General features: G+C 42.0%; 2 protein-coding genes across 6 annotated transcripts; both read left to right on the top strand.

Moving 5' to 3' along the window:
- Positions 1–1097: 1097 nt before the first annotated feature.
- mbd3a (methyl-CpG binding domain protein 3a) lies at positions 1098–7029 on the top strand. 4 transcript variants are annotated; one of them, XM_083524841.1, is made up of 7 exons: positions 1098–1351; positions 2297–2456; positions 2891–3028; positions 3182–3272; positions 3817–3994; positions 4597–4749; positions 5299–7029. In XM_083524841.1, exons 1-6 carry the CDS (start codon positions 1338–1340, stop codon positions 4742–4744), a joined length of 729 nt encoding a protein of 242 aa, XP_083380967.1. In that variant the 5' UTR covers positions 1098–1337; the 3' UTR covers positions 4745–4749; positions 5299–7029. The 4 variants fall into 4 exon arrangements, with proteins under 4 accessions (XP_083380967.1, XP_083380966.1, XP_083380964.1 ...); XM_083524840.1 differs by having other exon boundaries at positions 1144–1351; positions 3802–3994; XM_083524838.1 differs by having other exon boundaries at positions 1190–1447; positions 3802–3994.
- A 1396-nt stretch (positions 7030–8425) lies between these two features.
- LOC310717908 (RNA-binding protein MEX3B) lies at positions 8426–16480 on the top strand. 2 transcript variants are annotated; one of them, XM_083526289.1, is made up of 3 exons: positions 8426–9530; positions 10123–10650; positions 11729–16480. In XM_083526289.1, exons 2-3 carry the CDS (start codon positions 10173–10175, stop codon positions 13108–13110), a joined length of 1860 nt encoding a protein of 619 aa, XP_083382415.1. In that variant the 5' UTR covers positions 8426–9530; positions 10123–10172; the 3' UTR covers positions 13111–16480. The 2 variants fall into 2 exon arrangements, with proteins under 2 accessions (XP_083382415.1, XP_083382416.1); XM_083526290.1 differs by lacking the exon at positions 8426–9530 and having other exon boundaries at positions 9548–10650.
- The last annotated feature ends 676 nt before the right edge of the window (positions 16481–17156 follow it).

Raw genomic sequence — 17156 nt, 5'->3', positions numbered from 1 at the left:
ACTGAACATGAAGAACATTTAATTATGTAAAGTTTAAATTGATAAATAGATGATCAGAGAAATATAGAATTCATAACAGTGGTTTAACAGCAGAGTGAAAAAAAATGTTCTGCTTGTTGTTTTGTGCACGAGACATGACAACATTAAACGTCACCGGTGTGTTAAAGCAATGAAAACGGCCCATATGATTTCAACAGAGATATTCTGTAATTTTATATAGAATTGGGTATGACTAACATTTCTGAATAATGGCAGCAGCTGAAATTTGGAGCAGAGATGTAATTCCTACATTATATATGTTGTTCCCAGTGCTTAAAATCGATTGGATCCCTGACTAAGGAACAAAAGTTACTAATAAATAAAAATAATTGCTTGCTCGTTTGATGACTTTCTTGTCATGATCGTTGAATGACTTACTACACCTGAACCAGTAGTCTCAAGGACAATTATAACTATATAAGTGTAAATAGGAAATTGGAATGATTGTAAAATGAGAGATAAATCTGAAGCTAGCAGAACAGATGGGCTGATTTTTGAGCAGCAGCAGACCTCGAGAAAGAATCTTGTATTGGAGCAACTTCTTATACTAAATGAACAATTGGGATTTAATAAATTAATTAAGCAAAAGAAAATAACAGGGGCTTGGTCTTGCATTTCAGGGACATTCTTCTTCTTCTTCTTTCGGCTGCTCCCATTAGGGGTCGCCACAGCGGATCATCCGTCTCCATACCACCCTGTCCTCTACGTCTGCTTCTTTCACACCAACTACCTGCATGTCTTCCCTCACCACATCCATGAACCTCCTCCTTGGCCTTCCTCTTTTCCTCCTACCTGGTGGCTCCATCTTCAGCATTCTTCTACCAATATAATTCATGTCCCTCCTTTGCACATGTCCAAACCATCTCAATCTCGCCTCCCTCACCTTGTCACCAAAACATCCTACATGCACTGTCCCTCTAATAAACTCAAATGAGAATTTCAGGGACATTATGTATTGGAAAAGCTGAACACATCTTAGAAATGTTAAAGAAGTGAGAGCTTGAGTACAGAGCCTGATTATTTATCTATCTATCTAATTAATCTAATCTAATCTAATTAAAAAAAGAAAGAAAATAATGTTCACTGAACCGACTCGCATCAGGCGACTCACTTGGGCCCTGAATTCGGTTTCATTCATGGTATCGACTCTGAGCCAAGCGTCGACTTCGGTCGCTCGGAGTGGGTAGGGGCTCAAGAGGTGAGAAGATCTGCGTGCGATAGAAACACGGCACAATTCAACAATCATATCCTGCACTCGTTTTCGGCCCGGTTCTGCAAATCCAACTCAACTGGGAAGCATGGAGAGGAAAAGGTGGGAGTGCTCGGCTCTCCCGAATGGTTGGAAAAAGGAAGAAGTGACCAGAAAGTCGGGCTTGTCCGCGGGGAAAAGCGATGTCTATTACTTTAGGTACTGTTACTGGATTAGCCAGTGGAGATAAAAGCTAGCGAGCTTAGATGGACAGCCTTGCTAACTGTTGGGCCGAGGAGCGTTATCGAAATAACGACAGAAATGAATAGATTTGTAATTTTTATTCAGGGAATTTGAGACAATAACACCGCGTCACCTAATGCTCGCCTTTTTACGCGGCGTGTCTGATACTGTTGTTCTCGTGCACACGGGCTTTCTTTAGCTAACTTGCTAGCTGGCACGCTACCCAGTGTTGTTAGCAATATTGGTAACCCGAGCTAACCTTTAGCTACCCGTAAACATTCTGGTTTTAACAAGTAGGTTCGCGTCACATTCAAATTACCAACATTTATTCATTTATGAAGGCGGTTTAGCTGTAGTTTTTTATTTGTATGAGATTATATAAAATATAATTAGCGGCAGCGTCAACGAAATGGGAAGACTAGATTATAAAAATAATAATAGTTTTAATTTCGGGAAATGATCCAAGCCGACTGCAAACGGACAGCTGTGTCTATTAGATTGTTTGTGTGTGTGTGTGTGTGTGTGGTGGGGTGGGGGGATGTAGAGGGCAGTTATGATTTAAACCTACTTGCTAATAATCTTCTTTTTGTAAATAAATACAACTGCATTATTACTCCTTATGCAATGCCCGGATCTTCCAGTTGAAGCATGTACACTAGAGGAGGTGGAGGACTTTGGATCAGAAGTTCATGAGTTCAAATCCCAACACCACCACCTACCAAGCCCTTGAGCAAGGCCCTCAATTGCTCAGCTGTTACTCAAATGCCATAAACATACACTATAAGCCTGTTTTTGAACTCGTTGTCTATCTCTCGACCCCCACAGTCCTACAGGAAAGAAGTTTCGGAGTAAACCCCAACTTGCCCGTTATCTTGGCAACTCTATGGACCTCAGCACCTTCGACTTCCGGACCGGCAAAATGATCATGAGCAAAATGAGCAAGAACAGACAGCGTATGCGTTATGAGCACAGCAGTCAGAACAGGGTATGTTACTGACACTACTGGTGCATTCTGTATATCGCATTGTGAAATGATCTCATGCGCTGGTTCCGTGCATTGTTACAAATTCTAAAACAAGACATCGCAGTTGAGGAACTTTCGAAACACAAAAGTAGAAAGTGTGTGTTTTGGTTTTGTCGAGTTGTCTAAAGTATAACATTTCAGAGGTTGACGAATTGGGGTTCTGTACATCTACTCAGTAAACAATTTCGTTGTTGCTCAGCGAACAAGTCAGTGAGGGTTTTTTTTTTTTTCTTTTTCGAAACAATCTTTTATTGTCTTAGATGTGTAGGCTACTGATGTTTTGGCTCAAAGCTCACTTCTGCTGCTTCTCAAATATTAGTGAATAGACGTTAGATTTATTTTTTGAATCTGGAAATGATTCTCAAACCATTTGTCTGCCTCGTTTGTTTTTTAAGGGTAAGCCTGATTTAAACACTTCTCTACCGGTGCGTCAGACAGCGTCCATCTTCAAGCAGCCTGTTACAAAAGTCACGAATCACCCGAACAACAAAGTGAAGGCAGACCTGCAAAAAGCCGTCGATCAGCCAAGACAGGTACAAGAGCTTGGAGTCCTGTACACCACAAGTCATTTCAGTATTAAATGTAATGAAGCAACGTCTGAACGATGTTATTGATACAGTAACCATCTAGATTTTGGCTTAGCCTTGTTTTCTACAAGGTTTGGACTGGTATCTGTTTGTTTACAGCTCTTCTGGGAAAAGAAGCTCAGTGGACTGAATGTATATGACATAGCAGAAGAGTTGATGAAAACTATGGATCTTCCCAAAGGCCTTCAAGGTGAGGAACTGCATAGAAAATGTGTTGATTAGTTCATTTAGATCCCTTATATCACTTATAAGGGTTGATTTGAACCAAGTAAAGGTTGTGTGTAATTTGCCCTGATCACTACAGACCTCCTGGAATGACGTCAGTGTGAGGTTATTTAAACTAATATGCCCAAATCTCAGAGTTTTAAATTACAGTTTGGGCATTTAACCTCAACAAAAATTAAAGAAGTTAAAATGAATTCCGCACACATTACCTTCTCGCACACTCACCTGTATACCTTTTGAAAAATGCAACCCTGTGCCATATTTATTCCATTTTTAAGAAGGTAAAAATTCTAATGTGTGTGTGTGGGGATTCTAATAAATCCACACACACACACACACACACACACACACACACACACACACACGTTTCATTTGTGTAAAAGATTACTAGACGGTAAAATAGTAAACAGCATCTGTGTGATGTAATTTCCATGGTTTTAAATGATTGCAAACAAGTGGCTTGTTTAGTTTTTAAATTGTGTAATGTCTGGAAGTGTCCTCCACTGCAGGGGTCGGTCCGGGCTACTCGGATAAAACACTGCTGTCTGCCATCGCCAGCGCCCTGCACACTAGCAGCTCCCCCATCACGGGTCAGCTCTCTGCTGCTGTGGAGAAAAACCCGGGTGTCTGGCTGAACAGCACGCAACCCCTCTGCAAGGCCTTTATGGTGACTGACGAGGACATCAGGTACACTTTTACAGGAGAGGGAAAAAAACCTAAAATTTGGGTTTGTGCTATAATCACGAGGTGGTATCAGTTTTAAGGCTAGCTCTGTTTACAAGCACTTTATTTATCTACATTTACACACAATCACCTTCAAAATAGTCCAATACAGAGCTCCCAGCATTCCTGTCACTTCAGGAACGTGTCCTGGAAGTCTTTTTTTTGAAGCGCGTCAAGCACCTATTGCAGTTCCACTGGGCGAAAAGGGCGAAGTCCATTGGAGCCAAATCTGGTGAGTAGGGTGGGTGCATCTTGTTTTCGACGAGAAACTCGTGTGTGAGGAGAACTCATTGACGGAGTGTGCACGTGGTCACAATAGCACGCGTTGCACAGCTCGCGATGTACACAGGACGATGTCTTTGGGCACACTGACTTATGAAGGTCGGTGCTCCCTGTGACTGTGTGCAGCCTCGTGCTTCCATCTGTTGGCATGTAACAAAACTGGTCTTGAAACTTTCTGATGCCACCTCGTGTTTGTGTATCAATCGTGCACATGCAAGAAGATTTTAGTTTTCTGCTATTTGTGCACTGTTGCGGCGATCTGAGCGGCACCGATTTTGTTCCAGGAAGCAAGAGGACCTGGTGTACAACGTGAGGAAGAGGCTGGAGGACGCGCTCATGGCTGACATGTTTGCTCAAGGAGAAGAGACCGCCAGTGATACAAAGTCAGTGAAGGAGGAGACCAATGGCAGCAGTGAAATGGAGACTGTATAGCCACAGTAAGAAATCATTCTCCAGTGCGTTACTGTTTAATGTTAATGGTTTGCTTTGAAAGCTTTGTCTGACTAGACAGGATGAGACGATGCAATCAGAATCTATATCTTTATCTAAAGACATGCAGGAAGTGAGCTTTACATTTTAAATCTCACATTTTTTTTATATGTTAGCATAGTATGTTGAGATGTCTGCTAGTTACCGTCACAGCCTTACATAATACCTTGGGTTCTATTAATAAACCATACCACTGCTACAGGAATTTGAGGGATATGTTGATCAGGTAGGGTGCAGTTTCTCCAAAACATGGATAGTAGGCCTCATAGGGGGAAATCTTTAAACGTGTGTGAAGTGTTCTTTAACGTATGTTGTAGTTTTAAATTGAATATGCATGATCACACCCTCCTTTCCATTCATGACAGTTAACCCATTGTGTGTAGATTTTATACTTATATTATATTGTATTATATTATATTTCTAATATATTCTCTCTCTCTCTCTCTCTCTCTCTCTCTCTCTCTCTCTCTCTCTCTCTCTCTCTAATAAAAAATTAGGGTGTTGTATTCTTCTCCTGTGCTGCCCTACAGGATATTTACCAGGACGTGAAAGCTAATGCTGTCTCTTAATGGAAAAGTAACACTTTTTTGCTACTTTTTGCAGTGACCCTCTAAAACGGACTGTGAAACGCTTTGTTTCTTGGAACTTTTTTCACCTTTCTAATTTTTTTAAAAACATTTTGGTTTGTTTGCTCTGACTTCTGATATCATCTTGCCATATTCCAGCTACATATGAGATGTGTGTTCTTTCTCTCGCACACATTGTACGCATAAATGCAACTCATTATATTATAATCAGTTTTGTTAAACTATGCTAGATAGGACATTTATGCAACCTTAGACTCTGATCTAGAGTAACGTCAACCTAACGATACGATCAATGTGGGAGTTATAAAGGAAATAGCGGTTAGGATGTAACATTTAATATAGACAAACAAATATAATCACTCCCGATCACTTACCTCTGAAATAGGCTGACATTCTTAGAACCTAATGTCAAAATTGGTGCTTTTAAATTTTTTTTCCTCCATTCTTCAGATCATGACTACATTGTGTGTCCTTTGTGTGGTTTCGGTTAATATACAATATCTACAGGACTGGTAGCAGTTGTACAAACTAGATTTTCTTGAACACTGAAAGTGATTGGAACATACTCGCCTTAAATACCAGAGCTCTTATTAACCCAGTGGCCAGAAAGCAATACTTTAAAACTCATTCAGGATTCAATCGGGAACAAAGCGCTCCAGGTGACACAATTGAAGCTGTCAATAAGGCGGCTCTTAAGCATAATGCACTTACAATTATAACCAGGAAGATATTTAATTTCTTAGATCATTTTTGGTTTACAGTCCTCACTGCTTTTTGTGATTTATGAAGTAAAAAAAAAAAAAAAATCACAATTTAAAAGGTTTTTTTTCTAATTGACATTTCATTAAAATGGCTTTTTATTTTAAAAGGTTGTGGCCCAAATGTTGAACAGGCTTCTGGTAGACATTTCATTATTGCTGGGTAAAAAAAGGTCAGTATATAAAAAAATAAATCTTATTTGGTGTTACTCATTCAATAGGTCACATGCTTTTTGGAGGGATTTGTTAGAAACGAATTAAGGAAAAGTTCCTCTTTGTACAAAAGCTAGACTTTATCATTGTAAGCTAAGGGCACGAGGGGCAAGTCGATTTAGCATAACGGACATGTTTATTCACTGTTCGAAAAAGCAGCAACTGAAATGATCACTATGCTAAACAGAACACCGCTCAGCTAAAAAAAATAAAATAAAAATAAAAAAAATTGCAAAAGAGACAAAATGTTGAACATGGGTACTGCTTCACTGACCAAATTTGTAAAGTGAGATCTGATGATGAAATCCACTCCTCTAAGTCAAAGTTTTTCTCTGTCGAAGTTTTCAGCTGGAAACTAAATGGAAAAACTCAAAGAAAGGGCTGTTAGATTTTTATCAGTGGCCCATCTTTACATTTTATATGTATACATTTTGTGTGTTTTTAATTTTCTTTGGAATACAGTTATTTTACATATTTTACAACTGCTTTTTCAGGCTGCTGAAGCGAAATTTAATTAGAGTTTGTATTTTATGGAGCTGGTTGTTTTTATCTAATTGGGGTTTCACCTTTTAGTAAATGAAATCAACTTTTTGCAGTCTTGGGTGCTTAAGAATTTTTGAAATGGGCTTAATTTTGTACATTTGAGTAATAAAATGAATCTTTGATCAAATAAGTGTGATTTGTTTTATGGTAGAAAATGCAAAAGATGTAGAAATGTAAAATATATTATGGTTTTGGCCAGAGATGGGAAGTAATGAAGTACAAATATTCAGGTAGATTTTTCTCTTATCAGTATTTTACTTTACTCTTTTTTACAACTTTTTACTTTCACTCATTTAAATTTTGTACACAAATATCTTTCCTTTCTACTTCTACATTTTTAAACCAGGCTCTTTACTTTAGTTCTAATCTGTTTGGTGACACGATCAATATGTTTTTTAATCTACCACTGGTATAATTTCCTGGCTCTCACACACCACAAACGTATTCTAGCTTATGAAGCGAACAATGAGGAAGGCAACAAGAAATACGGGGGTATGTTCACCTGATCATCATCTTTTCTCTGCTTGTGTTCTATTTAGTGGATGTTCAGCCAGGATACATTCATTAGATAAAATGTTACATTCTTCTATTGAATATATTAATATGATGTGACGTCCAGTTACCAGTTTGACATTAAAACTGGTAGTAATAATGGCTACTTTTTACTTAAGTACGTATCAGAGTCCAAACTTCTTTACTTTAATGAGTAAAAAAGTGTAGTCACTACTTCAAATTTTACGAGAGACTTTGAAAACATGAGTGTCTGTACTTCTAACTGAGTAAAGGATGTGTTTACTTTAGGATCCTAGATATTCTTTACATTAAAGAGAAGACCAAAGCTATGATGTGTTGTGCTGTAATGTTTCTCAGTGCTCTTCATTCCCCATGACTGAAAACTGAACGTGTGTGTGTATGTATGTATGTATATTTTATATATATGTGTGTGTGTGTGTACACACACACACACACAACATCTACACTATATTTCCAAATATTTGTAGATACTTGGTCATAAGTAAGGTATGTGCTTTCTGAGCATTACATTCCACATTTACTCCCAATTTGCTCTTCTAATTCCCTACACTCTTCTGGGAAGGTGTTCCACTTGATTTTAGAGATTGTTTGTGGACATTTGTGCTCCTTTAGAAACAAAGGTTTTAGTAAAGTTAGGTAATGATGTAGGTGAGATGAGGAGGCCTAGGGTGCAGTGAGTGTTCCAATTCATTCCAATAGTTTGCAACAGGGTTGAGGGTCTATAGCAGGAGATCTTCCACTCCAACCGGTGCAAAGCATATCTTCATGGAGTATTGTCATGCTGGAACAGATTTGGGTCTCTTAGTTCAAGTGAAGGGAAAAATGTATACTAGTGTATCACACATGCAATTGTATAGACACACATATAGCTGGGAAAGTCAGGTGTCCCAATACTTTTGTCAATATAGTGTTACATATATTACACACATTAGATACTGACCAATTTTTTCTGGATGTCCTCAGGATGACCATGAGTCATAATAAATCGGGGGAGAAATAAACCCGATAAAAACACCAGAAAAGAATCATTGCTTGCTCCCCTGCCCACTCTCCAGGACTTGTACTATACAAGAACCAGGAACTGGGTGGGTAAAATCACTACTGACTCATCAAACCCTAGACACAATCTCCTTCAACTCCTCCGTTCTGGCAGTTATACAGAACTTTGGGAGACCAGGGGACTTTCTTTTCTCAGGCAATCACCCTCATTAACAACTGACCAAAATGATATGCCCTGCTATATATACTGCATTATAAACAGTCACTCATTACTTCATCCCCATACCTTAAGTTAAACAAACTAATACTGCTGTACATTGTACAAAAGTCCTAAAATAACCTCTTTATCTTATGTGACGAACTTTACTGCTATTTGGAAGAACACACTCACACTTTATGTACATTACTGATCTGTCATATACTCTGTATATTTTGTTTTTATTTATTCTGTATTATCTTGTATAGTGTAAGCTGAATGTATATTGTTATTTATGGCTGTACTTTTAAGAGTCATCAACAGCTTGAACCAATTTCCTTTTGTGTGTGTCAACACATTTGGTTAATAAACCTGATTCTGATAAGATAATAAGATCGTGGTTTGAACGTGACCGGGTGTAGCCGTCGGAGACGCGCATGCGCACTTGCTTGCGCTGATGTGGGCGCCTTACTTGCGTGGCCCTTTGAACTCCATTGTTGTGTCGCGGGTGACGTCAGCGCCGTGTGCGCGAGGAGGCTGGCAGGCGGAGAGCGGCGTCGCGTGCGCCTGGCTAGACAAAGGCGGCGGAGTCCAGGCAGCGCGCGAGACGAGACGCGGCGAGACCAGACGCTGCTCTCTTCTGCTGTGTGTTTTGTGTGTGTATTTATTTTTAAAGGGGGGGAATTTCTACTTTCATGGAGATGTAAAGAATCGCGCCGGACGCGTAGCTCTCGAGTCATGGGAAAGTAGAGATTTCCCCGTTGCGTCTTCGCTCCGGCGTCTGCCTGTTTCTTTTAGAACCACAAATTTCTCTGAACGCCCCCCAAATTAGCACACTCGGCTAACCCCGTGTAGCCAGGACTTCAGTATTCCTTCTCCAAGGAGCGGAAGCCAAACAGGTAAATCCACCGCGTGTTCCTCTTGTGCATTTGCCTTTTGTTTTTCGGGGGAATGATTTGATGGTTGGACTTTGCTCTTCGCGGCGCGCGCCTGCAGCTCAGCCCGTTCCCCACAAACAAAGGCGGCGACAACGTGACTTTACCTCCTGTGTGCTAGCCGGCTAAAGCTAGACTGCTAACAACAAAAGCCCAGTCTTTTCTCTCGGCTTCTTTTTCTTGAACCGTTTGTCATTTCGCGGTTATAGAAGAAAACCAAACCGGGATGATCCACACCCTGGGCTTCGCTTTCAACTGTAAGCCCGGTAATAGTATCAGATGCGTTCTAACGTGTAAGTTACCAACTCATGCTAGCAGCAGTGATGGAGCGGATGCTAAGCTACTCGGCTAACCAGTGGTGGACGAGGAGAAAGAAACAATAAGGACAAAGCAGGAGGGACTTTTTTTTTTTTTTTTTTTTTTTTTTAAGTTTGCGGCATGAAGTGCACGCCGATTCGCGTGGATTTGTTGAGTAGGACGCTGAATTCGGTCGTGGTTATTTTTATTATATAGTTTTTCTTTTTAATGTTTGTTTTTGTTTTTTTTTTCCACGCAGAAAAGAAAAAAACAGTTTCCCGTCCCGTCTGATGTGTGTCCGTGGGCAGCATGCCTAGCCCCTTGTTCCACCCAGAGATCATGGACCACGACGTGGTAGTGAGCGCGCAACAGACCGGAGTCGCGCTGCCGGGAGATCCGGAACCAGAGGCCCGGGACGAGGGACATCAGGAAGCCCTTCGCTTCGCCATCGATCAGTTCTCTCTCATGGCGCTGGACAAAGTGGATTCTCTAGACGGAACCACGACGGGCAACGGGTCCGAGAACGGCAGCGGCGGAGGAATCGGAGGAGGAGGCTACGTGGACCTGTCTCTGCTTGATCATCCGGGCGGCTCCCGCGGCTCGCCCTCGTCCTGTTCGCCGTCTCCGGAATACTACGGCACGGGCGGCTACCACATGGCCGCGCACACACACCCTGTCCTGGGAGACCAGAGCGGCGCGCTGTGCAACCGCAAGAGGAGCGTCAACATGACCGAGTGTGTGCCCGTGCCCAGTTCTGAACATGTCGCCGAGATTGTTGGGAGACAAGGTGGGTCTTTAATCGTGCACCTCTCTTTGTCTCGTCTGAAGAAGTTGTCCATGTTGGAAGTCCAACAGTTCTTCAAATCGCTAAATTTATCGTTCTATTGTTTATCTATTTTATTTATCCGCTTTTTAAAACTTTTGAACATATAATGGTGATTTGTACTGGATGTCCCTGTGTTCTTGGGACAGATGGAGTATGGGGGATCACAAGGGGGTCAGACAAAGACAGTGTGCACATGTCTAATCTAAACAAAGGGAACACATTGACCGACACTATTTTACTGCACATACGGTCAATGCCATGTCAAATAGCCTTCCAGTGACCCCATTTATCATCGATGACATCAATAATTTCATAATTATGGTTATTTTAGAATAAAAACAAACCATGTTTATACTGTATAACAAGGCCGGTGGGTCAGGGCGCTTTTTTTTTTTTTACTTCAGGGCTCGCTGGACTAATACGATTGCACCGCCGCGATTTTGCACTTGAATGGTTAAACTTTATTAGATTTGCGCTATTTATTAATTTTTTATATTAATAATAAACGCGGAAGCCCGAGCTCGTCTTGGGCACGTGCGAGCGCGCGGCGGTTTAGTCGCTTTGTTCTCTTTGTTTGAAACTGCCATGCTTTCTGCCTCGAGAGATGACATCACAGCGCGCGCACGCGATTGGCTGCGCGAGGGAAGGAAGGCGGCCATATTTAAAGAAACAGTAACGCCGTGGAGTTTTAGATAAGATGCTTAATGATGAACATTACTACTAATTTAATCAAATGTTTAGGATTTTCTCTCTCTGAAACAAAAAAAAAAGAATCCTCCAAAATGTTCTACTACATTTTTACATTACGTAAAACGAGTCTTGTTTTTGTCTCATTTCTTTTTTGATTTAGTATGTGTTTTTCTTAACTTTATTAAATGAGTATATGCGGTGCACAGTATTGTATTGTAAGTAATAATAGGCTTGGAGGTAGAATCCACTGTTTGTGGGGGTAAATGATTAACACGATTTAATGCATAACCATGTTCAGAAATCTGTGTAGATTTTGTCCTAACCTCTGCCATGTGTTTTTGTTCTGTAGGTTGTAAGATCAAAGCCCTCAGAGCCAAGACAAACACTTACATCAAGACCCCGGTTAGAGGAGAGGAACCCGTGTTTATAGTGACAGGCCGCCGGGAGGATGTGGAAATGGCTAAGCGCGAGATCATCTCTGCAGCTGATCACTTCTCTATGATTCGTGCATCTCGCTGCAAAGCCGGAGGAGGTGGCGGATCTTTACCCGGACCGCCACACCTTCCAGGCCAGACTACCATCCAGGTGCGTGTGCCTTACCGCGTTGTAGGGCTGGTGGTGGGGCCTAAAGGGGCCACGATCAAGCGCATCCAGCAGCAGACTCACACGTACATTGTGACACCAAGCCGAGAGAAGGATCCCGTGTTTGAGGTGACGGGAATGCCAGAGAATGTTGATCGGGCACGGGAGGAGATTGAAACGCACATAACGCTGCGCACCGGCGCCTTTGTCGACTTACAGGGCCACAACGACTTTCACACCAACGGCACCGATGTTAGCCTCGAAGGCCTTGGTTCGCTGGGGCTTGGGAGCGCACTGTGGGGGCGTGGAAGCAGCTCTGGTCACCATACTGCACCCCCACCCCCACCTCCTCCACCACCACCTCCTCTCCCTCTTTCCATCCACCACTCAGGCCGCAAGCTCTCCTCGGCATCCTATCACAACGGCGGCCTGGCTTCTGAGACGTACCCGACCAGTCGCAGACCCACAGACAGCGCAAGTCCTACCAGTCCATTCAGCACAGGCAGTGGTGGCGGCAGCACCTTTACCTTCAGCAACGACCCTGCGCCTGGCATTGCACCCACTGCTGATGATCTTGGCTTTGAATTCGGCAGCAGCAACATCTGGGCACCACTGGCAAACGGCAACAAGCAGGCTCAGCCTCTCCGGCGCAACAGTAGTGGTCTGAGTGGGGGCACGGTCACGCCACGGCTCTCACCCACTTTGCCAGGTGACAGCTCAGCGCTGGAGCACCCACTAGCACGGCGGGCACAAAGTGACCCTCTAAGTGCACTCTCCTGGCTTCACACGGGTTCGTCATTCTCAGGGGGAAGCAGCAGCAGCAGCGGTGGCAGCACCACGGGTTACTCCTCCTGCTCCGCGTCTTCACTGCCCGGTGGCTCGCCGACTGACTCCGAGGGTGGTGGCAGCGTGGGGCCCGGATCCGGCATGCTGGGCCGTTTAAAGGCTACTGCCCTGAGCAGCATGATTTCGGGCGGCGGCAACAGGGACTGCTTCGTCTGTTTCGAGAGCGAAGTCACAGCCGCTCTTGTACCCTGTGGCCACAATCTGTTCTGCATGGACTGCGCAGGGCAAATCTGCCAGTCACCGGAGCCCGAGTGCCCTGTGTGCCACACCCCAGCAACGCAGTGCATTCGCATTTTCTCTTAATGGCACACATTCACCGGGGTGCTGTTATCCCCAGCCCTGAAGAACAAACCCCACTAATTTAGAAAGTCTACAGTAAACTATATGGAGAGAGGAAGATGTGTACCCTGCCTACATAGGATTGATAATATTTACTATATTAAATATGACACTATTCTGATGTTGATTTATTATTAATAATAATAATAACTATGATGATAATGTCCATATTATAAATGACTCGTGTACTTATCCAAGGCTGTGGAATCAGCAGGTCAGCAGTGTACCTTATTTTTTTCCCCCTTGAGATGGACGAGGAGGCTAGAAACCAGTGTCTTTATATATCTGTAGGCATTAATTTGATCTACCGCCGATGAGTCTGTCCATGTGTTATACATTCCCCCTCCTCTTCATTCTTGCTTTTGAGCAGGCTATTTTTTGCTTGAGACTTTTTCTACTTGCAGATATTTTCCGATTTAAGCTGCATAGGTCTGCACTTTTTTCTAAGGGTTCATTTTGAGAACTTTGAGAGGGACGGGAAATGCAGTCTTTTTAATCCCGCACGTTTTGCAGTTTCTGTTTGTTTCACGAGAAAATTTAACGTGCGAGACTGCGGGGCCTGCACACTCGTCAGACCAAAATAGTACAGAATTATGTTTTTCTTTTTTCTTTTTTTTTCTTTTTATATATTATCGATGAAGAATAAAACACTTAATATTTATTCAAGTTAAGAGTTGATATCCAGCATAATGGTTAATGTTCAATATTATGTAGGTAGATAGAGTAGTTAATGTTGCATAAGAAATATCATAATGCTAAGAGGTCGGCGTTCCGCCCGTCTTTGTCTCGCAATCCTAAAACACTTCTACTCCTGTCCAGAAGAGGGTGCTGTTATACCCTCACACTAGAACACACTGTTCCTGAGGACTTTACCCAGGGTTGGACACGCCATATACACTTCAATATCAGACACACACACTTTTGTATTTACTTCTCTGATCAAATAAGTTCAGGTTTGTTCATTCCAGTTTCGTTCCCCGTCCCGGTGGGGACCCACTACAGCACCATAGATACGGCGGAGTCGCCTTTCACTCCACGGACAACTTTTATCTGTTACACTTTTATTGTTCTTTTAGGAATTCTTTTTAAACTTTGCGTTCTTGTAGTTGGAACAGGACGGATATGTCCTCCTTCAACTTCGCGCTGTTCTGAATTACTGAATTCTAGCATAGATAGGACGTAACTTTGCAAGAATGTTTCTTCTTTCTCTGGATGTGTGTGTGTGTTTTTGGAGGAGCAAAAGGTGAAGAGTGGGAATTTTTATTATTATTTTTGAACTTTTGGTGGACCGTTGTAAATCCATCCCACCTTTGTGCACTGCGACACATTGCAATGTTCTTTCGGTCTCTGGCCAGCCTGGAGAAACGTCGGTCTTCCGCCCTTTCCACAAGGCCTTGCTCTTAATTCAAGGGCGAAGGTTCTTTGCTGTAATCCACCCTAGAGCTCAGACCCATTTCCATGTTTTGCCTCTTGCGGATTTTTGTGCTTTAGTCGGATAAAGAATTTGCACCAGTAGCCCAGTGAATAGCTTATTATTTGTATTATTATTTTGTTCCCTCGCGACAAGCCATGACGACACCGTACAGTCTAAAAGGGCTTCCTGTGACAATTCAGGTCTCTTTCAGTTACAATAACCAGGATTGAGAACCAATCAGAACCTGGCAGCTATGTTCACCCAGGGCTTCCATTCACTCTGTGCTACATGTCCGAGAGCCGCAGACGAGGTTTAGACGTAGGGTCGCAGTCCCGAGCTTAGAACCGACGCTTAGAAGCGGTGGTTAAAAAAAAAAAAACTGGCGCCGAGGTTAAAATGTCGGAGGTCAGATCTTTTTTTATAGTTCTGGTTTAGATGGTTTTATCTGTGTTGTCCATCAGTTTCAGCAGTCAGGCGTGTACGAAAGCCAATCCTCAAAAATGGTCCTTTATTTCTCCCATGTACCTTTTGGAAGAGTCTTTTCCCCCATGCCCCCCTCCCCTTTTCATCTACGGGTACATGAATACAGGATATGTTGTCAAACAACTCTGTATTGTCGGTTCCCTTTCGGTTCAGATTTCGAGAGCATTCGGTGCCTTCGTGGTGCAGATCACTACTGATGTTCAGTCCGTTTCTGAAGCGCCTGCCCTAGTTCTAGTGTGAGACTGTGTTCGTAACAGGGATCCATCCGCGTCGTGGTCTTAGTCATTTTATTTCCCTTGCTGTTTCTCGGTTGCAGAATGTTACAGAAATAAAAACGAGGGAACAAAAACAGGTTTTAAGTATTTATAGGAGCCTGTGCGGCATCTTTTCGGACTGAGGGTAGCAAGTTCGGTTTTCCAGATATTTTGGGGACATCACTTGAAAGGGGTTTTCTTCCGGAGATGTGCAGTAGCAGAATTGGTTTTAAGGTACAGAATTTCGTTCATGTCAGTAGCGTGCTGTAAACGTCCCTCACAAGAATGTGCGTCGCAGGTGTAGGTCGCTCAGCGAGGATTGAACTCCTCTGTCAATCCGTCACTCCGGACCTGGACACAGACGGTGCCGACTCGAGATGGGAGATTAGTTAGTGTGTAGCCCCTTCTTAACCCTCATTCCCTCTTCCTAAGGTTTATAAACAGGGTTTACTGAGAAAAGCTCACAAGGGAGATCTGATCTCGGGCATCGGACTGGTACCAAGCTGCCACACTCCCATAGATCATTTGGCCCTGTAACTCTACTCTTCTTTATAGTGTTTTTTTTTTTGGTTGCTTTTAATTCTTTTATACGCAAAACCAAAAGTCGTTTCAGTAACCAGGTTTTGGGCCTGACTGTAAATACCCTGAAAAACAATCATTGGGATTTTTTTTCCAGCCGTAAAAAACAAACTAAGTTTAGTAGTTTTTAAAACATTATTATTTGTAAGTGAACTATCTGCATGTCTTGAAGCCATCAGGCGTTAGCTAATAATTTTTCTAAAAGGTTAAAAAAAGAAAACGGGACAAAAAAAAAAAGAGAAACTTTTTACACATTTTATTTTTACAATTTATTTGCTTACTTTTAACCTAAATATCCCAGATTATAATGTGACCCTTTTATTACTGCAAATTTATCTTTATTTTCCATATTTCTGTTTTTTCCTGTGTAAAACATATAGGCAATTTATAACAAAATGAGAAAAATTATTGAAGAAAATTTAAAATTGAAATATATTTTATTTGAAAGTTTATGGACCTTTTAACCGCGAGTCGGAACAATTGTATACGCGTTACATTTTGAACTGACTTGACGGTTATAAGAAATGTATCAAGAGTTTTATTTTTTATGCTTCTTTAATAAAATCTTGTTTTTTGTTTTCTTTTTTTACTGTAAAACAATAAACCTCAGTGTCTTGGTGCTTTTCATTTAGGTTACTGTAGGATTGCGCAAAGGCTTTCGGTATTAGGAATCGGGGTTCAGCCAGTGTTTTATGAGCAGTTCTCTGAATGCGAGATTGCTTTGAGTCTTATGAAACTCAGAACACAACTTTAATAAAGGTGTTTGTGTTAAAGTGCAGCGTGGGACATGGAGCTGTTCGCAGTTTCTCGTTGGAGTTTTGGTATAAAACCTTTTTCTTTCTTTTTACATTGGAACTGCAGTCTTAAATGTGGCCCCTAGGAGGCACTGAAACCCATTAAACACTAGCACTATATACACTATACTGTACACTTGTGCCTGGCATGGCCTGCATATATAAAATGTACATTAAATTACTCCATTCCAAAAATGTGTGTACAGACGAGGTAATGGCCTTGCAATCAATCAGTGAATTTCTTTGTTCACGTGATGAATATATAAATGGACAGTGGCGCTTGAAGATGACAAATACAATAAGTAGTGCTCTTACCTTTTGTTGAGGATTTAGCTACCGGGGGAACCGAGACCATTTCTCAGAAACCACATCTCCAGCGTATTTAATTAACCAGTACACACAGAGACTTGCTTTTGTCTTTTGTTTCAATCACAAACTCATGGAAGAAATAGTCATGGCTTCTTTGACCACTTTTAATTTCTTCCA

This window comes from Silurus aristotelis (assembly GCF_946808225.1).
Source record: "Silurus aristotelis genome assembly, chromosome: 22".
NCBI lineage: Eukaryota > Metazoa > Chordata > Actinopteri > Siluriformes > Siluridae > Silurus > Silurus aristotelis.
Note: the sequence above shows the minus strand (reverse complement) of the source record. Positions and strands in the feature narration are given on the sequence as shown.

What these genes read in the sequence shown, in the direction of transcription:
- mbd3a (XM_083524838.1), top strand. Translation starts at nt 1,338, where the DNA reads ATGGAGAGGAAAAGGTGGGAGTGCTCGGCTCTCCCGAATGGTTGGAAA. An exon ending in CCGTCGATCAGCCAAGACAG is followed by an intron (nt 3,029 to 3,181) that starts GTACAAGAGCTT and finishes GTTTGTTTACAG; the next exon opens with CTCTTCTGGGAAAAGAAGCT. An exon ending in TCTTCCCAAAGGCCTTCAAG is followed by an intron (nt 3,273 to 3,801) that starts GTGAGGAACTGC and finishes AATGTCTGGAAG; the next exon opens with TGTCCTCCACTGCAGGGGTC.
- LOC310717908 (XM_083526289.1), top strand. Translation starts at nt 10,173, where the DNA reads ATGCCTAGCCCCTTGTTCCACCCAGAGATCATGGACCACGACGTGGTA. An exon ending in CGAGATTGTTGGGAGACAAG is followed by an intron (nt 10,651 to 11,728) that starts GTGGGTCTTTAA and finishes TTTGTTCTGTAG; the next exon opens with GTTGTAAGATCAAAGCCCTC.